General features: G+C 42.8%; 1 protein-coding gene across 1 annotated transcript in view; it reads right to left on the reverse strand.

Moving 5' to 3' along the window:
* Positions 1-281: 281 nt before the first annotated feature.
* Positions 282-21,285, reverse strand: part of LOC136560712 (multiple epidermal growth factor-like domains protein 6) — a 191,509-nt gene continuing 170,505 nt past the window's right edge. Inside the window, exons 28-38 of the mRNA XM_066556710.1 lie at positions 21,090-21,218; positions 19,312-19,440; positions 18,141-18,272; positions 13,171-13,299; positions 12,114-12,239; positions 11,544-11,672; positions 9,258-9,386; positions 8,842-8,970; positions 8,032-8,157; positions 5,390-5,518; positions 282-4,994 (exon numbers count right to left, since the gene is read on the reverse strand). Of these exons, the coding sequence (XP_066412807.1) occupies positions 4,915-4,994; positions 5,390-5,518; positions 8,032-8,157; positions 8,842-8,970; positions 9,258-9,386; positions 11,544-11,672; positions 12,114-12,239; positions 13,171-13,299; positions 18,141-18,272; positions 19,312-19,440; positions 21,090-21,218 (1,367 nt within the window). The 3' untranslated portion in view covers positions 282-4,914. The remainder of the gene's footprint in view (positions 4,995-5,389; positions 5,519-8,031; positions 8,158-8,841; positions 8,971-9,257; positions 9,387-11,543; positions 11,673-12,113; positions 12,240-13,170; positions 13,300-18,140; positions 18,273-19,311; positions 19,441-21,089; positions 21,219-21,285) is intronic.

The following is a 21,285-nucleotide window of genomic DNA, read 5'->3' on the forward strand; positions in this document are numbered from 1 at the left end:
ATCCTCTTCCAGCAAGATTTATGCTGTGTTTTGAATATTTCTAATACTCTGGAGTGCCAGAAAGCTCCATTTGTCAGGCTCAGTCACTGGCCAGGTTGCCCTGGTCAGGGATCATATACAAACCCACTTGGGCACAGGCCATTATTTATTCTACACAAACTACCAAAAGCAGGTGTGATTTCAGCCTGTTTGCTCTGAATGTCAATTAGTTCAGTAGAATAAAATCTCATCCACAATGTAAGCCTGTTGCTTCAAAACTAGCAATGAGGGAAAATCAAGACCAAGTTTTAATGACATGTTTATATAAAAAAAATCAGCATCCTTTCACTACAACACATCTACAACAGAAAGTACAGTACAAACCCAAGATACATCCCACACATTTCTTGAAGAGGGATTACAAATTCACAGAGACATAATATTGCTATGCAAGTGCTTATCAAAAGCAATAAAAAGAACAGAACGAACAATTTGTGCTCTACAAGGCTGAGATTTGGTGTTTACTGCTGGAAATTGCTTTACACAGTGTCAGAATTTAAAGCTGTGACCTTGCAAAAGAATTACTGGGCACAGTTGCAGCCCATGCATGGAGCTGCTCAGTCAGCCACAGGTCAACCTGAAGGAAAAGTCCTTCAAAAACTGGGGGCTGAGAAGGTTTTTATCCTAAATATAAAAATATTAACGCAAGGATGGGAGGATGGAGGGTTCTTGCTCCACCAGCACTCTCAAAGATTGTTCCTGAGCTTTAGTTTGCTCTGATAAGAAGCTAAATTCTAACAGGGTTACTGTCTGATCTGCACAATGAAGCCACGATGGCTCCCAAATGTGTCTTTGCCTCTTCTGGGAAGGACATGAAGGTATTATTTCCATGTTTGTCCCGTTGGCAACTCCTGACACTGTGCTGGTTATTACTTACACAAACAGAAACCTGCAGCCAATCAAAATAATATGGTTGGCAAGGAATCTGGGCAAACTTTAATAGCAATGGTTCTTCAACATAAAAAGGATAAAAGTAGAATAATAATTTTTGGCAGGGGAAGCGGGGAATTTTTTAAATTCTGATTGTTTTCCTATGAGGATAGTGTTAGTGAAGTCTAACTTAAAACATGTTGTTCTGGTTTCATGAATTCACAGCGAGCGAGGTTCTGCTGGGCCCACTGAGTTACACTCAACTCCTTCCCACTCCAGCTGAAGTTATCTGGAGCACACAAGGTAAGAGAGGGGGATTTGGCACAGGAGCTGCATGGCTGAAATAATTCCAATGTCTTTCTGAAAGGAGTTATCTGCATGTGCAAGTGTGCTACAGAGGAATACACAGAGCTCTCTCTGCAAGAAAGTGTAATTAACTTCAGCCTCCTGGGAAAGGGGGAGCCAGCAAAGGCCTTCACCAAGAGGAAGATGGACATCCATTTAACTATAAACCCCATTTTCACTGGATTTTTCACTTCCATTTTCAACAAGCCCCAGTGCTGTGCTCAGGACTGCATCAGCCTGACACTCTTTCACTGGAATCTGATGAAGCAAATAAGCAGAGTTGTGTTAATTTAGTAGCAACTACACTTGCCACAAAACTAATCCCTGGAAAAGATGATTTAGTCAGTTTTCCATTAAAAATTCCATCCTGTCTAATAAAGACTACTTTGTAGGCAAAGAATTAGGTAAATCTGTTAAACTGTAGTAAGGAGCAGAATCAGAACAGTAATATCAGAAGCAAGTAAACTTCCTTAATTAGTAGTTAATAATGTAAAGTTGTGGCTCTTCTAGAAAACAAAATCCTGTAAACATTTTCTCTGCCTTATGAAAAAAATAAAAACCAAGATAAGACATTCCAACTATCCCAATTAAAATTCCTCTTTTAATGTTTTTGAAATCTTTAATTCTGATTTTTACCTGTATGACTGTACTTTGTTTAGGAACAAAAAGTCATGCAGAGCTACAAATCAGAATGGTCTGTTTGATGGCACTGAAGTGAACTTCTTTTCCCAAGGTAATGACATAAAGGAGCTATGAAGCATCTTGACTAAAAAAGTCTATTGCCTATAGAGTGGTTTGTATGAAGTGGCATTTTTTGATTTACAAAAAGTTTGCTGAAATATTTCCCAAAGCAGATCAACTTGGGCCCTTAATTCATTGGCAAAGGCTCAGTATCAGTCACTTAAACTATGTGTTTCATCATGTACCTAAAACAGTGACATCCTTTAAAAACATGTAATACAAAAATCTTTTATTTCCTTATACTACATATTTACAATTCCTATTATCAAGGTACTGTGGAAAATGTAAACAAGTATACATGGTGTAAATAATATGGCTTGAGAAAGGTTTCCCCTTTGATTAGTTGCTCGAATCACACATCAATCTACAAAAATAAGAGAAAAACGGTACATTTGATATATTCTGCTGTCTGACAGCAGTGTAAAGGGTTTTATGTGCTGAGTAACCACACCAGTCTCTGGGCAGCTGGAAGGAACTGGAATGTCTGAGGTACTGGAATGTGGCCAGTGGATGGGATGTCTTCAGAAGAGAAGACCAAGGCTGTGGCCAACTACCCCATGGGGGCTGTGGGGAGGGGAAGCCAAAGGCTCCTCAGAGATCCACTCTGAAAGGATGAAAAGCAGTGGACAAAAGATGAAACTGAAGAAATTCTGATTAGAAACCAGAAAAAAAAAAAAAGGAAGAAAATGAAATCTCCACTGGGACAGCTTCAAAGTGGTGGGATCTCCTTCCTTGGAGATATTCAAAACTAGGTGGGATGAATCTCTGAAATTTGACTTTAATGATGAAACTCTGACCCATTTGGCTCTGAAGTTGATCAGGCTTTAAAGGGAAGCTCAGACCTTCAGAGGTTTTATAGAGCTTTACTCACTCAACGATTCTACAAAAAAATCTTAAGTACAGTCTGACACTTGCACTTCTGTTGTAGCTTGGCTCTGCAGTAAATACAGGGCTAAGATCAAAATATGTCAACTGCTAAACTTGAATTGCTCTTCTCCAGCAGTTGCTAAGATTATATCTCATTGTCTCACAAGAGATTTACCTTACAGGTTCCTGTTCAGTGAAACTGCCCCAAACTCACACAATTGTAGGATCAGACCCAGGCCATCACACCTCCAAAAGAACATTTAAAATATCACTTCCCTGCTGAGAGTCACACACTTCTGGGACCATAATTTTGCCACATTTACATTGAATGAACTTTCCAGTGACATTCATTGAGCTCTACAGAAGAAATTAAAAGAGATCAGCATCAGCCCCAGTGATTTTCTGGCTGAAAGCACAGTTCGTTAATTAATTTTGACACATTCACAAATACCTTTACTTTCAATACCTACAAAGTGATGAATAACAACAATAAGACTTCCATGAAGCTTGGAAAACACCTCCTAAAACTGTATTGCCTCCCATAGATCACAATTTGAAATAAACTCCCAGGGGAGCAAGCACCACTTGCTTTGGCCTGGACAGTCATTGACTGCAGATTTGTTTAAGACCTGGGATGAACCATGGGGGAAAATTGTTACCTCACCTTCCCATCCAACCTCCTGGATCCCGCTTCACCAACTCATCACTTGTCCAACCACAACAACAAACTTCTTCAAAAATCCCAAGTTATGATCAGTTATTGTCATTTTGTCTCTTGCAAAACAAAACCCTGCTCTTGCAGAGCTGCAGTTTGTTCTGGTGGGGAATGGAGTATCAGCACAAGAGCTGGAACTGCCCATACTCTGTGTCTACCACGGTCCTGATGCCCCTTCTTAAGTGCACTTTTGATACAGTCAGAATCAAGTGGTTACTACACAGATTTTGTAACTCCTAACCTAAAAAGAGGTATAAAGAGGCACTCTGAAATCTTTTAGTCTGGTTAACAGAATATTAAAATACAGAACATAAATTTCTTTATAATGAAATAGTTCTATATCAAAGGAAAACCTATCTAAACAGACAAAATAGCACCAAAATGTCTCTACTCTATGAGGTGACTTCCAGCAGCTGTTGAATGGTATCAGGACTGTTGTGAGATGACTTGATAAAAAAACCAAAATGCTCAATAAAAGCACAAACTCCAGACATAGTATCCTTAAGCATCTCTCCTTGCTTACTATCTGCTTTCTCCATTCAAGATAAAACCTTTTCTGCATTAGCAGATACTGTTTGATGAGAAGTGCTGCACAGCTTGGCTTGACAACCCGCTGAGAAATTCATCTGGCAAGATGTGAGAACACAGGGTGCCAGGAGAGTCTGGCAGATGACACCACGCTCTTTGGAAGACAGATTCAGACAGAGACCTTCCAATCAGTCAAACCACACCAGAAATGCAGAAGATGCTCTTAAATAAATTAACAGTGTGTTGAGGACTCTTGTCGGATTGTAGCAGATTCTTCTTCAGCTGCAAGTTCAAAATGAGACTGCATGCTTCTCTAGAACACACCATTTTATTCAAAGAGGAATTAACTTGATGAATCCCTCTAGTTTCTGTGCAATGTGATTTTGCAATGAATCTGTAGAGAAATAATCTGTGGAATACTCTTCAAACTTGGTGCTGGTTGTCAAGTGGGTTTAGAAAGTCCCTGATAGGGAGTGTGGCTCATTCCATGGTGATGTGTTATGTGCTGCTTATCCTGATACTCTTTGGAGCTGCTCTGATTAAAAACATGTCCAGGCTTTCAAGGAATGAATTATATTAATACCAGAAAGAATGTCCAGAGTAGATTAATGGAGGGGCAAGAGGCTAGGAATGAGCACATGAAAAAGATTCAACTCTTTAAAAGGATCCAGCTACTAAATGGCCTCTGTAGTCTTCCATAAGAAGTGTGAATACTTCAGTACAATTCAAGCTGAATTGAATAACTGTTTTCATATCCAAATTCAAATACCGTCTGTGCATATAAAACAGTTCATTTATTAGTCCAAATGTTACTGTTGTAGAGCTCTTGGAAAAATACTCCCTCTTTCTTGAGCTTGTTCTTCATAAAAAGGAAGCTTTGGAGGGCCACCTAGAGAATTAAGTAGAAACACGGTTTCAGGTCCATATAACCTAATACTGAAATATTATATAGATTATACAATTTACACTTAAATAATTCAATCAATGGTAGCCTTGAAAAGAAGGTAGAGGAGGGAGTTACACCAGCCTCTTCACAGAGGCAGAGAGCAGGAAAAACTATAAAACACCTCCAAATCAGAAGGTTCCCAATGTTCTTCCTAAACTAAAGGAGGAATTGTGATTACACCGCAACTGAGAGGAAACTTTCCCTCCGCACTCTGCTTCATTAAGAAGAGAAATTATCCAAACAATCCAACGGGTTGACCCTCCCATCCACACCGACCACCAGCAGGGGCCAGAGGTGTTTTACCCCCCCAGGGAAGGCTGCACCCCCAGGCTGGTTACCTTCTGTGCAGGTTGGGCCCCTCCAGGAGCCGGGGCAGGCGCAGCTCCCGTTGTGGGGATGGCAGCGGGATCTGCCGGCACACTGGCACCGCAGGGAGCAGCCGGGGCCGTACCTGTCTGGCCTGCACCCTGCAAGGACAGGAGGGTTTGGGACAGGGGGAACACTGCTGGCAGCCTCCCCCTTCTGTGGGATCAGGAAGCTGCTCAGACACCCACATCTGTTCACATTCAAACCTGACATTTGGGAAAGCGCGGCAGTCGTCGTGTTTTGTCTGCCACGCGCTCTGCCCAAGCTGCAGCCCAGCTGTCCTGAAGAGTTCCCAGAATGGAAATCATTGCTGGTGTAAAAAACAGGGGTTGACAGCCCAACAGAGAACATCTTGGGATCTGCTCAGGAAAGTTGCTGTCAGCATCCTGGATCCACACTATCTCCTGCCCCTGTCTCTACTGCGTGGCTGGGCTGTCAGTACGTGCTGGGCAAGAGCCTTCCCTCATAGAATGTGACACTGAGAATTAATCCATTTTATAGATACTCCTGTCTTGCACAATTCTGCTGCATCCTGGCAAATTAAACTCACAAAAAAAAACCTTGACTTCCAAATGCAAATACATTTCATACCTAGGCTGGTAAATCCTCACTGCAATTTTTTAAGCATCAGAGGACAGGCAGAAAAGGAACATGAGCAGCAGGGTCACAAGGCAGGGTGTGAAACACACAGCAAACAATGGCCCTCTCTCCCTCACCTCTCTGAAAAACCCTGTAACCAGGGAATTTGCCTTCTCCCACGAGCACCCTCAGGTAAATAAAGTCCTGCTGAGCCCTGCATCAGCTGCAGCCCCAGCACGTGGGAGAACTCGCCCGTGCGCTCCGAGCTTGGCCTTTTCAATTAGGAAATGTTATGAGAAAAGGTCTCCCCAAACACCTCTGGACCTGATTTTAATTTATGTAATACCACATTTTCATGTTAATAACAATGTGCATTTAAGACATCTGTTTGAAAGTCTGCAATGTTAATTTACTACAGAAAAAGAACGCCCATAAAAGTCTGTTATATTCTCTCTCTCTCTCTTTTTTTTTTTTAATTAACATTTTGCCTGTTTAATGGGTGCTTTACCAGAGTTCAAATTAAAATCAGGCCTTTTATCTTTATGGCTGCTGCACAGTCACAGCTGCTCACAGTTATATCACAGATGAACTGAGCCTAATTGAAAATAAAAATGCAAATAAAACCTACCCCATAACAGCTTTTCATGGATGGGGGCTACCCTAGCTGATTTAAGAAAAATAAAAATGACTCGCAGAGTTTGTGAGGAAGAAAACCTCAATTCCCATTTTTGGTGCTGAACTTCCCCCTTGCGTTCCACTTCTGCCTAAAGTTTTACTGGAAAGGCCCAGGGACACCCAGTGCTGTGTGGGCACTGAGGGTGGCTCATGCTCCCACTGGAGCAGTGCTGCAGACTGAGATTCATTTCCTGACCACAGGACACTGCCCAGAGGGAATCAAATGATTTTCCATTTCAGTTCTGCAAGTTGCACTAATGCTTAAGCTCACAGCAATTTGTATTAATAACAGCCTGCTTAAATCTATTTCGGCCCCATCCTAGAACAAAAGGAGAAATAATTTTCCCCCTCTGCTCCAGGAGCTCAGGAGGATTTTGGTTCCTGGTGAAGCTCCACAGCAGCACATGGATGTTCACTCCTTTTGTCTTGTTTGTCACAGCATTGGGATCACAAATGTTTTCTGACACTCAGTTAAACCACTGCAATTCCTTTTACTCCAGTGATTACCCTAAAACTGCTTCCTCATAATCAAAGAATCCTAGAACAGCTTGGGTTAGAAGGGACCTTTAAACCCATGTGGTTCCAACCACAGGCATGGGACACTTTTCACCAGACCAGGTTGCTCCAAGCCCTGTCCAACCTGGCCCTGGGCTCTGATCAGAGCCACAGCTGCGACCAGAGACTGGCTCAGGACTCTGCCACTGCTGCCTCTCAACCCTGCACCCAACCCCACCAGGGTACAGCAGTGGGGCTGGTTTTACCTACAGGAAAAATTTCTCACCTATTTTTATATCCTTGTTACAGAAGAATTCTGCTCCTGTGGGCCAACACACAGCCCAAGTGCAGCCTGTGCTGCAAAGGAAGGAATTACATTTGGGTTAAAAGTTCCTGGGCTGCTGCAGCTCCACACCCTCATCTGTGGGGATTCCATCCTGCTTCCAGGGGAAGCAAATCCAGAGCTGTACACACTTCTGCATTGGTCTGAAAAGGGTCACAGATGCCACTGTGACAAAGCACCCAGCAACTGGAGCCCCTGGTGACCAGCTGCACCCTCTGGAGTCTTCCCCACTACATTTGCAAAATTTCTTGGTCTATTCTTCCTGTGTTCTCTAAAACTCAAGGCAAATGACATTTTACAGCTGACCCATGAACAGTTTTCCTATCAGGATATCAATTTAAATATTGATTAAATCAAGAGGTACAATTCTGCTGATAAAGGTGTTGATAACCACAAAGAGCAATTTTCTACAAACAATGTGTTCTTGAACACCAGCAAATGTCCTTGTACAGTTATTCTGAAACCAACAGGTCAGAGTGGTTTAACAATACACAGTCCAGCCCTTACAAATATTGCCCTTACCAATGTCACACTTGTCTCCAGTCTTCCCAGGTGGGCAAAGGCACTTCCCAGTCTCTGGATCACAAGGAGCATCTCCACAGTCACACTGATGCTGGCATCCCTCACCAAACCAGCCCCTGGCACAGCCTGACAGCAAGAGAACCCTTTAGATGCATGTCTGAGTGGCAAGACGTACAATAAACCCAGAGTTTTCCCAGGATGTCTCAGGGGAAAGCTCATAAAAGAAATCAGTGTAAATGCCAAGCTTAATGAAGAAATCAAACATACTGGAATGGGCACGTTACTTACATGAGCTTTCCTTCTGTTGGGGTTGTCTAATCTAACTTCTCAAAGGTATCTGTAAATCTGTCCCAGAAATGTAGCTGGCACTTATTTTTATTTTTAATTAGAACTCTCTTGAAGACCCCTCCGTAACACTCAACAGGTTTGACATGCACCTATTTAATAATCTTATTTGGAGTTTTAGAAGCAAATTTAGAATCAGTAAAAGGGATTTATTTTTAATAAATGGCATGTGGAACTCATTGCTGCAAGACATCACGGAGACCAGGACTTTCACTGTATTAATTGGAACCAGATTAGTTAATTTATAAGGGAATGGGAACACCCAGCTGTAGAACAGGAAATCTGTCCCAAATTCAGTGTTTCAGGATATTCATTAAGCTCAAAATATGGAAGAGGTGGCTCTCAACAAGTATTTCAGTAATTATATGAGGTTTTTTTGAGTTCTGCTTTTGGGGTTTTTTTTTGGTGTTTGTTTTCTTTCTGGTTGTTTGTTTGTTTTCTTTTCCTTTTTCTTTTTTCCGGTACCTTTTTCACAGTGGACACCATGATAGCCCAAAGGACAAAGGCACTGTCCTGTCACTGCATCACAGCTCGCTCCATTTTTACAGGCACAGGCCTGAAGACAGCCCAGCCCATAAAATCCAAGGGGGCACCCTGAAAAATTAAAATGAAGAAGCTTCATGGAGAAATCATACACACCATTAAAATCCTCTGTATTCTCTGTGACATTCCCTGGCAGCCAACAAAAAATGATATTTATCCTTAACTCTAATAATGCCATGGGCTTTTAAACTTGTACCACCCAGCATCAGAGACATGCAAGATCTGGAAGGAGCTGGATGATCTGGGACATCCCCAAAACTTTAACTGAACCAGTGAGGTGTTTCTTGACTCCTCTGAACCCCAAACCTGTGACAATTACCCCGAGTGCCTCCACTTACTGTGCTCACAGGAGTGGCCGTAGAAGCCCTCGGGGCAGCTGCAGCACCCTGTGAACCTGTCACAGGTGCCATTGTGCTGGCACAGGCAGTCCAGGGAGCAGCCAGCCCCATACTTTCCTGGGAGGCACTCTGCTGGCAGGACATGGACAGAAAAACAGACAAAACAAACAATCACTGCCCTCACCCAGAAAAGCTCGTGTGTGATAGATTGCATTGCCAAGAGATGATACCCAGAGAACAATTTGCAGACAATGAATATTTGTTATGAAGACACAGGATTTCTGCACAACTATGATGCATTTACATACTTTGGTGAGAAATCTTTTATGTTATATAGATGTTTGAACAGCAATTTCCTCACTTTTAACAGTCTGCCTTTTTCAATTTGTCTCTTCACAGACTTGATGCTGAACCCACACCATATGTTGTAAAGCCTTGTAGTGAATAGCATAAATTAGATTTTCTTTTTTCTTTCTTTATCTACGGCAATATTTTCTTTTAGGCACTTAAAAAGTGTGAAAGAAAACATGAAGCTTTTCCTCCTCTGTGTTATCATTGGAGTTCACACTATTCAAATTCCTAATAAAACCAGGAGGATCTTTTTCACACATAGCAACAGTCTGTCCATGTATAATGAGCTATCTGCTTTTACAGAACTAAACACGTCTCAAATTACTGAAATCCAAGTCATGCAGAAGGGACTATGCCAATATAATTAACCTCAGCATCATCTCTGAATAAGTTAACTTCCCACTGCTGGGATAATTTGAATCTGGGCAGACGAACTTAAACGAGCATGGCCGTCCAAATAATCAGATTGAGAACCCTGCAAATGCCAGACAGGATCTTCCAGGAACATCATCTCTAAGCTCTATTAAAAGGATGCCTGATTAGCTGTCTTTGATTTCCAGTCACAACACACTCAAACCCACACTGCCGTGGAGATCAAGACTCAATTTTCCAATAATTTCACTCCCTCTGTCAAAAGATAAATAGTGAAGCTCTTTCTAGTGATACAACACACAGTTCCCTATACAGTGTGTGCATGTCTGCCTCCTGTGCTCCACTCCAGAGAAGTTTTATCTATGAGATACACCCACAATCCACTACTCCATGTGGAGACACCTGCACCACCCTGCTGAGCCTTGGCAGCCCCAACTCAGCCCATGGGTGACTACAGGAACAGGCAAATGGAGATGACCACAGGTGGCCTTTGCTAGGTCACCCAGACATTGGTTAACTGTAAATGTTTTAGAGCCTGTGCCCAGAGAACATTCATTGCCCACTGAATCCTCAGAGCACTCACACTGTGAGCAGCTGCATCTTTCCTGTCCTCCCTGCTCCTCCTCTGCACAGCGATGCACAGCAGGGCTCTCTCTGAGTCTCCTCAGATGCAGAGTGGAACAACTGCATCTCAGAATGTTGCTAAAAAGTGTCATTTCTAGATGACACTTTTATATAGGGACACTCCTCTTTAACAACCAGTTCTTGGTATAGATACATATGGAGTCTGAGGTGAATATTTGAGGTGTCAGGGACAGAAGTGCTGTAAATGAGAAACTGGGAAGGCGTTGAGGATTTTCAACCATGGCAGTTATGATTTAACGATGACATTTGTCTTGAATGTGTACTTAGAACTATTCAGTTGTATTTCATACCAGTAAACTTGTTTCCTGAACATTCAAGTCCATAACTATACAGATATCTCTTACCTACAGAGAAAAATAGGAACACAGAAATGCAGAATGGTTTCTGGGAGTTGTGGGAAGATAGGGCTGACAGGAGAGATTCTGGAGTAGGAAATGAGCTTATTCTGTTAGTGTGCTTTGTCTTGCACAAGGGACAAGTGTCATGGAGAATAAGGGTGAGACAGCAGGACAATCTCAATTGCTTTGGACAGATGTTGGAACGTCTGAGAAGTCTACACATGGGAAGCTCAACTCCAGTCCAGAGTCAAATGAAAGAGAACAGAGCCAGTGAGGTGGAAGACACAGGCTTCTCCTGCCCTGAGGATCACATGGAAGAAGTCAAAACCCAACATTCCCATAGACAAAAGAACACAAAAGTTGGACTGGAGAAGATTTAACAGAGTGAAGAAGAAATAAGGAGTGTGCAAGGGAATTCATGAGCAGAACTCAGGAGGAAAACTATCCTTGAAAAAAGACCTGAAGCTCTAATTAGGGGCAGTTCTGAAACTGTCCTTGTCTGTGGGTGTCTGGGGACACTGCAAACCCAGTGTCCCCAGTTTGAGTGTCCAAATCCACTGCCATGGAAGCAGGAAATCACCTTCCTCACAGGATCTTCCTGTCCAGCCGAGCCCACAGGTGCAGTTGCCTTCCACATGGTCACAGATGCCACCATTCTGACAGGTACACCTCCCATGGCAGCTGGGGCCGTATTGTCCCTGGGGACACACTACAGAGAATTAACAAAGTTTGAAAAAACCCAAAAATTAGCACCCCAAGGAAAGGATGAAGGTGACAGGGAATAAATACAAACACATATATCCCAAGTGATTAGGGTCTCCCGAGGGTGGTGGGACATCACCATGATTATTATTAGTTTCCATGATTATTATTATTAGTTTCCATGGTTATTATTATCAGTTTCACCCAAACACTCTGTCCTGACATAGCCCCTCAGCTTCCTGGAGAACCCAGTGCCCCAGAGGGTGGCAGGGAGGTGTGGGCAGGATTAGGCTGGGTGATGGAGCAAGGAGGGACAGAGTCTGAGTGCCCCAAACCGCAGCCTTATCAGCAAAGGCCCTGGCTCTGAACAATGCCTGGCACTGGGTTTATTTGCTGGGTACTTTAAGTGTGTCACCCAGTGGGAGGTGACCTGGTCCTGCTTTGTTACCTTGCTGACAGGCAGGTCCCGTGTGGCCGGGGGCACAGGTGCACTCGCCGGTCCGTGGGTCACACTGGCCTTTGCCACAGGCACAGGGCTGGGCGCAGTCCTTCCCATACCAGCTCTCAGGGCAGGCTGAGGGAACACAGGATTTGTTAAACACCCACAGCATCCAATGGCAGTTTTCATTTTTAACATAGCTACAATCTTAGGGGAAGAGCTGGCTTTGTTTTTATTCCCCCTAATGCACTTCAAAGCATCAACCATGAAGCCAGAACCCACCCAAAGACACGACTGCTTTACCTTCTGAGACTACTTGTGATTATAAATATAACCCATGATTATAAATAACTTGTGATTATAATAATTAATAATAAACTTGTGATTATAAATATAACCCACGATTTCACATGGAATATTTACTGTTTTTCCTATCTGAAGAGTGAATTACAGAAATATCAGCTGCTCATCCTTCCAGCTTAAAACATCTTTTCTTCCTTAATACTGATGCTGCCCAGCAATGAAGTGCAAAGCTATGGGCAGCCAAACATTCAAACATTGCCTCTCTATGAATAAGCTGAAGAGAACTTCACAGAGACCAGAGCTTTGGAAGCAGCACAGAAATTCAGCCACAGCATTTAGCTGTGAAACAGAGAAGTAACAGTAGGGTTGCCATGGAGTCTTTACCAGTTTTGCCATGACAAAACTTGATCTTTTTCCCATTTATTGAAACTAATGGCACCATAGTGTGAAGCAAAATATTGAGATAATTTCTCAACCTCGAAATTTTGGACAGGAAGAAGGAACTTGAGCAATTCATGCTGAGCTGGTTCTAGAAATAAACTTGGGCAAGCAGGTTGCAATCCTGGGGTAAGTGTCCTTGCTTCTATGCATGCAGGAGTGAGGGAAAATATTTTGCAAGAGATTTTTTTACAAAGCTGGAATCCTGATTTACAATTCAAGGAAGAGGTAGCTGGGATCTGTCTGTTTTTCTTCAGACAAGCTCTTATGCAAATGATTCTCTTTGCTGTGTTTTGACAGAAGCAGAACATGAATGTTGGCTTACTTTTGGTGCAGTTGGCTCCGATGAAACCGGGAGCACAATCACAAGTTCCTGACGCGGGGTCACAGCGGCCTCCATTCATGCATTTACAGAGATTTTGGCAGTTTGAACCATAAGTACCTTCTGGACACTCTGTTTTAAAAGAAAAAAATACCCAGCAATTAGGTTAGGTTGCTACTGGGCCTGTTGCATTTCGTGTCTTATGCACTTTCCTGCTTTCAATCAAAGTTTGATTTTCGTTTTCCAATGTTATTCACTTTCAGAGGGCCAGTAGTAGGCATTGAGGAGAAGGTGGCTCCCTTGGACAAAGTGCCCTTGGGACAGCTCTGATTGCACTGTCAAATCCTGGAGAGCTGGACTGAGTACTGCTGCTCCTGGCTCTGTGCTCTCCCATTCCCCTTATGTGACAGTAGCGAGAAAAGCAAGCCCCATTCTACAGAGGTTTTCCTCTTGGGATTTCTGTTCCAAATGAATATATTCCCTCTTTCCCTCCTACACAGGAGAGATGGGTAATTCTCCCTCTTCCTTTGGGCAGCAGCCACCTGGTTTGTCCAAGTCAGTGAGAAGCTGTGAGCCATTTCTGCCTCTTTTAGCAGCTGTTTCATGGATATAGGGTAGGTCATGTCTTCTTAAAATGTGTAAGTTGGAGAAAGTTTGTTTCCTCTATAATCTACTCCTTCCCTGCAAACTGGAGCTGGCATTGTTAGTGGCTGCCCTGAGAGGTTGTGGATTCCCCATCCCTGGAAATGTCCAAGGCCAGGCTGGACAGGGCTTGGAGCAACCTGAGATAATGGAAGGTGCCCCTGCCCATGGCAGGGCATCCTGGAACTGGATGGGCTTTAAGTTCCCTTCCAACCTTGTGGATGGAAGACCATGAAAATGTCCACAGAATTTCAGAAGACACCTCCTCAGAAGACAGATACTTGAGGAACATTATTTAAATGCAAAGCCAGAAAATTCTCTGAGGAAAAAAAGCAGCCGTATTTTGTAAAGAACCACAAGAATCACCACACCTGGATGGATTGCTGAGCCAGTGTTACATGGCAACAAACTGTCTGTGGAGAGGTTTTCCAGGGGTAGTGAGGATTTCTGGTTACTTTTTGGACAGCTAAAGTAATTCAAGGAGAATTGAACAAAAGATCAGGAAGATGTAAATGAATTTTCCACGCTTAGTTTACGTCTTCTGGATGATCTTTAGTGATGGAGGCTGGGACTGAGGGGAAGAGCTGGGCACAAGCACCAGTGAACCTCCAGTGAATCTTCAGCCACCTCTGAACTCCAGAAATTATTCTCCTAATTTTCCTGTGTAGTAGAAGAAGGAGTAGCTGGTGCTCAAGCAGCATGATCTTCATCCAACAGTTCCATTTGTGCTACTACCTCCAAATGCCATTTTTTTGCTCACCCCTTCCTTCTCTTCCCTGTCAGAAGGAAAGTCTGTGGCTACTTTAGAAACCTGGTTGAAAATATATTTGCTCACGTCTCCAAGCAACAGATCCCTTGCAATCTGTGCATAAATAACTTCATGTCTTTCCTAAAGACACGAAAGCAGGGCCTGAGTGGCTGGAGAAATCTCTGGCTTTTCTGAACTATTCAATAGTGAGGCAGAGCTTATGGGGAAGCTTTGAAGAGGTGCCTTTTAAAATAAAACTGAACATTGGCTTCTGCTCAAACCAGGATAGCAGATCTTCAGGACTAAGCAGATACACGCTTTTATGACGTGCAGATACTCTCCCCAGCCCTTCCCAAACACAGATTCTGCTCAATGAATGCTCTGTCATCAGTGCTTCCATCTGCCAGGACGCAAAATCTGTTTCATGTGCAAGCCCTGGCATCAAGGAGTGAGCCCTGCAACGCCCCCTTCATTCCCATCAGGACTTGAAGTTAAGGACTCATCCAGATACAATTATTTAATTACTCTATGTGAGTTTCTCTTTTCTTCCTTTTGGTCATCATTTGGATTTTCTCCTTTTTTTAAAAAATTCTGCTGCAAAAGATGCTGCTTCTCCATGGCAAAGCTTTCAGAGCTATTCCTTAGCTCAAGGCTAGCAGGAGCTGCTCCATGAACAGGATGCAGTAATTCCTCCTTCCCAAATTCTCTGTCCTTGCAGTATTTCCTGTATTTTGGCTCGAGAAGGAGCAGCACATGCAGGGCATGTTCAGCTGCTGCACTGTGCACATGCTCAATAACAAGGCCACCTCATCTGTTAGTACTTTGCAGAAGAATTTTGAGGCAGATAACGAGGGCAATTTGCACCATGTCCCACCATTTCAGTAGGCTCTGCCTTTGCAAAGAGGGCTATTCTTGCACCACCAGTTATCTCATAAAGACATTTTCTAATTTAACAGTTTCCTGTGCTTCAAACTTATGTTTTTTCTGCGAACAAAAGAGTGGCAGCCAGATTTCCACCTCATTTCCTGATTTTCCTTCTGCTTTGAGTGGGTTTGTCATGACCAAGAGCTCCTAAATCTTTCCATAGCAATTGCACACACTGAGGTTTTCTGACCAATGCTATTAAATCACATTGTCAAATAATCCCTTCTGACACATCCTGTCACTTTCAGGGTGAAGCTGGTGAGATCTTTCTGGCTCTGGGTACTCCCAGCCCAGTCAATGTCACAGAAACATACCATGCTTTTTTAAAAAAAAATAATTTTACCACCACTTATTGCTTTTTACTCCTTTTAACATGTAGATCTGCCCATCCACCAAGTTATGGACAAGTGATGGGAACCTTATTGCTAGTTTGGCTGCTTCCTCTGCACCATGCCAAGAGACTTTTTCAGCTCCTCACTCCAAAATTTGTGAACATGAAAGCCCCGTTGCTCTTGGCTCCTGGAAATTTGACTTCCCAGCCAGCTACACCTTTTATAGATACTTTCTTGAACCTTTTTTTCATAAATACAGCAACAGTTGCCAGAAACTGTTTCCAGCAGCATCCAACCACATGTTGACTGGACCAGAGCCCGTTTGGGAGCGGCTCCCTGTGCTGGTTTAATATTCCATCGAGAGCTTCTTCACCCTGGAGCAGCCCCAGCTTTCCCTGCAGGGAGGACAGCAGGAGCTTGGAGTATTCCCACCAAAGTCACACCAGCCATCCTTGGTTTTCAGTCAGGCACTTCAGAATCAGGCCCACAATCTCTCCCTCCACTGACCTGAACTTAAAATAACCCACAATTAACTGTTTTCCTTCTTATTTTTGTGTCTGTCTATGAGTGGCACAGGGGACGACAGGAACAACACCAACATAGATGAGTATTTTTCTGTGATCTTCCATAATTTCATTATTTCTCCAATAAATATCTAGCAAACCCGTGTTTAAGAATTTGCTGCACATTTTTCAGAGTACAAAACACCATGAAATCTCAAATCTCATATGATTTAGGCTTAATCCCAGCTACAAAGAAATCCATGGCAAAAATCCCCCCTGAATGCAGCAAAATTCATTTTATTTTGCAATGAGTCTTTTTATATCTTTTCTATCAGAACTTCGGTGTAATTGTTTAAGCATTAAATTTTAAAATTCTGAAATAAAACCTGAAGTATCTAATTAAGTTTGAGGATGTTTACTGTAATGGGAGATTTAGTGCTACACACAGGTAATGACTACTGAGAAATTGCTACATAAAGGTAACAGGCTGACCATGATTAAATCTTTTAAAATGATCCTGTTAAATAGTTGATCTCCACTACTGCTTTACTACAACATTTATTATAATCTAATGTATAATGGATTCAGATGGCTCCAGCCCCAGTGTTGAAGGCCAGGTTTCGATCTCACTTACAGCAAAAACTGATGCACAGAGGAGGACAGAATCAATCCTTTGTATTTTATTTATAATCTATATTTTAAAGAATAACTTGTGATGACGTGATGGCAATACAAAGGCCCATCTCAAAATCGAGTCTCTCCCCTATTTCTGCTCAAGGAATAAAAACAGTGGTTTAACCCTTACTAGAGCTGTGCATGTGACAGCTGGCTTTTGCCACCCCAAAGGTAATTAAGCCAAACAGAGCTGTGCTGGATTCCCAAGAAAGGGAAATCAGCACTCACCAAAGAGAGAAAAATTGAGCAAGAAAGACAACAGCTTTATCTTTTTTTTCCCTTTTTTTCTCCTCTAAATGAGACTACTACAACCCGTGGAGTAAAACCAAAATTAAAGTTGTAAATAAAAAGGTAATTAACTGTCTCCTTTATTGGCTGCTTTGGTATGTGTTTCTTATCAGTTGCCACATTCCACCAAAAACAACTTTACAGATGTCCTAAAATACCAGCATGAGCCATGTGGATCTGGGAATATTTTTTATGATGGAGCATTGGGCCAATTGGCATTTTGTCCTCTACACTAGTCACCGTTTTTCAATCCAGAGAAACAGTTGGTTTAATTTGATTGTTCCTCAGAAGGCTATGTAACTGAAAGGACTTTATGAATCACTTGGATTTATTGCCAATTTCAGCTTGTTGTTTTCTCATAACCATTTGTCCTTACTTGAGCACGCAGAGATTTCGGGAAGTATTTTGGACTTGGTATTTGGAAATGAGAGAGCTGCACAAAATCCAGGTGTAGCTGAGACATGCAATGCAGAGAATGATCTTTACATTCTTTAGCATGGCATGAGATTGGGAAGAATTTAGCTGGTAAATCTGGTGGGCTTAAAAATTAATTTGAAGGATTGAATTAATTATGTTTTTGAACTAACATTATTCATTAATTTTTTTAGAATTTTTTTTAAATTAAAAAAATTAAAATTAATTCCTTGCAATAATACAACTACTTTCCTTTAGTGTAAATTAAAACACCCTATTACTTCCTATACTATAATTTATTTGTAATACTGTAACTTTTATACTATAGTTAGCCTCTACTTCTCTCAGTCACCACTGTACTGACACAGACGAATCCAAAGCTCCAGCAGATGCTCCTTCAAGACTCAGTTCTCTGTGAGGAAGGCAGAAACCCCCAAATATACTCACGGAGGTGGCAGTGGGCTCCATGGTAGCCCGGGCTGCAGGAGCAGTGGCCGGTGACAGGGTGACATTCCTGATTCTCAGCAGAGCACTGGCACACTCCCTGACAGTCCTGCCCATACGTGCCCGCTGGACAAGCTTTGGGAAGAAGAAATGCAAACCAATAAATTAAATTTGTCTTGGTAAATATAGTGCTCAAACAAAGAGCGGGCTGAAATTTATTAAATAAAATCCCTGCCTACGGGATGACGCTCTCCTCCGGGACTTTGGATTTATTATATTTACTTGGGGGTTACTTGGATGCTTGATTTTGTTTTGTTCAGTCAATTTGTGCCCAACTGTCAAGGGCCAGATACAATTTTCTTGTCACTAGAAAAAAAATCATAGGGAAATGTCAGGTGAAATTGACTAAAATAACTGCATAACTCCCAAGGGACCAGGCATGTGGATAAAGACATTCTACCTTTTGCAGAGAGTTTAAACTTGCAAAGCTGCTGAAACATCAACAGGTTTCATTCTGCCTGCTGACAGCCACATTGCCTACAGGTTTTGGACCTTCCACATTTAATTCTTACATCTCATTTCCATTAAGCTGCCCTGGTTGTGGGTCAGAGTCCTGTGGTGGAGGATAATGGACACCAATGTCAGTCCTTTCAATTCTTATTTACTGCTGGCTCTCCTTCGGCTAAAACAGGGCTCAGGCAGAGTTTTGTAGGGAGGAACAAAATCAGGGTGCGGCAGCTGGGGTCAAAACAGGAGCCTGCTTTTACATACAGCTTTGGGGGACCAAACTCCATGCTAAGAAAGCAGAAAATGTCCTTTCCATGAGCTCTGAGAGCAGGAATAGATAGCCTAGGACAGGGACAGCTGAGATGCTGCTTTACTGGCTGTGGGCAGGGCAGGGCTCCACTGGCACATTCTCAGCTTATTTGGGGCCAGTTCAGGCCCTGGCTGCTCCCTGCAAGCCCAACAGCTGCAGGGCAAGCCCCAGCAGCCCAAACAGAGCTCAGAGCTGGCCAAACCACCTGGGCAAGGGACAAGCACTCTTGGCCAGCTCCCCTCCCGTCACGTTGCTGTCTCCTCCCTCTTCAGGCACCACACCACCACATTCTGATTCAATAAATAGATTATGAAGGAGCTGACAAGGGAAGCAGTTGTGCTGTGCCAAGGAACTCACCCTTGTGGCAGCCGTGGCCCGTGGCTCCTGGGGGACATCCGCAGGCACCCGTCAGGTGGTGGCAGGGCCGTCCCGCGGGGCAGCGGCAGCGCCGCGCGCACCCCGCGCCGTACCGGCCCGGCAGGCAGGCTGCAGGGGACACCAACCCCGTCAGGGCCAGCAGAGGGGACAAACCCACCTGCTGCAACCCTGCTCACTGAGAATCTCACACTTTCTGCCCTGACTGCCAAGGGAACGCTTTGCGTTTGACCTGAGGCTGTGGGGAAGGCTTCCAAAACGGAATGATGGAACTGGGATTGTGAGTGTGTAATTTGAACAGAAGTGTGTGATATCACAGGGTGGAAACCTTAAGAGATAAAGTTTTAGAATACAGTAACATATAGTATCAAATATATTTAGAATACAGTATATATAGAATATATATTTTTATATATATATATATATCTATATGAAGGAAAGACATTTTGTGCTGATCTTGTGAGCCAGCAATGGCTTCCTGAAGATAAGGAAAGCCCTGTACCTATCTTGAGGAAGACACCAAGGCTATCCCCATGACAACGTGATGGAAGAGAGAAAGTTAAAAGATACGGACTTTAGCGGGCTCACAGAATGATGTGGCTCCCTGTTCACCTATTGAGAACTTTGTTTCTTTCTTATGACCAACGGGCAGTGAATGTGTCTGTTAAGTAAATGTAAATATCTTGAAAAACTATAAAAGCAATATATTGCTATGATAAATCTCTCTTATACACCTTTCTGATGGAGTCTGGGTGCTTTTCACCGTGTCTCTCTCTATAGCGACATCTATATATAAAACTTATATATTTAGAATATAGTTGTGGCATTTACATTCTTTTTGCTCAGGGTTTTTCTCTTGGGAAGATGAAAGGCAGACAGAAGCCTCAGAGAAAAGGAAAACGATTCTTATCTCATTTGCTTCTCCTGTGTTTTGCTCATGTGGAATGTGTTTGGAGATTGTTTTACCCAAGGTGATTGCCTGATTGGACTCTGGTATGAGTTGTTTTAAATCATTGCCCAATTAGAGCCAAGCTGTGTCAGGACTCTGGAAAGAGTAATGAGTTTTCATTATTATTATCTTTTTAGCATTCAGCAAGTATCTGTTTTGTATACTTGAGTATTGTACAGTATAATATTATTTAATATAATATAGTATAATAAAGTAATAAATTAGCTATCTAATAAGATAGAGTCAAATACATCATTCTCTCCCCTCGTTGGTAGACCTAAATTAACAATGTATAGTAATAAATATAAAGCAAGATAGAGGTTTTAGGGCAGAAGCTAGTCCTCCTTCTTCACCTTCTTCTTCATGGGTTTGGGTGGTATTATGTAATTAGATAAAAAAGTGCACATTACAAACAACAAGTAGTTAGTTATTAAGTTAAAAGAAATAATTTAAGCATAATTTCTTAATGAGACAGTTTACCCTTAAAAAACTTCACTTAAAAAAATACAAGTCCATTTTTAATTTGTAAAATAAAATACCATAAAACTCATGGTTTGTAAAACTATAATGTAAATAAAAAAAACCAAACATCTAAATCCAAAGAAGAAATACCATCTCACACATTTAATGCCTCCCAACCTTACCAAAAAACCCACAAAAACTCCACAGCCACCCCCTCCATGCACCCACCGCTGCAAGCACCTCCAGCCCCACCGCGTGGAACGAGGGTGTGAAAATACCCAGCCACAGCTGAGAGCTCTGGGTTTGGGGGGACGTGCACCCCGAGCTGAGCTGTCCCCTCATCACTCACGTTTGTCACAGTGCCTCCCTCGCCACCCCCTCTCGCAGTGGCAGGCTCCAGTCTGGGGGTGGCAGGACCTGCTGTGGGCGCAGTCGCACCGCTCCTCGCAGCGCTCGCCGAAAAACCCCGGGCGGCAGCCTGGGGGCAAGCAGAGACAGCAATGTTCTACCTGCTGTGGCATTGATCTGCCAGGTTCAGGCCACAG

This window comes from Molothrus aeneus, chromosome 10 (assembly GCF_037042795.1).
Source record: "Molothrus aeneus isolate 106 chromosome 10, BPBGC_Maene_1.0, whole genome shotgun sequence".
NCBI classification, from domain to species: Eukaryota; Metazoa; Chordata; class Aves; order Passeriformes; family Icteridae; genus Molothrus; species Molothrus aeneus.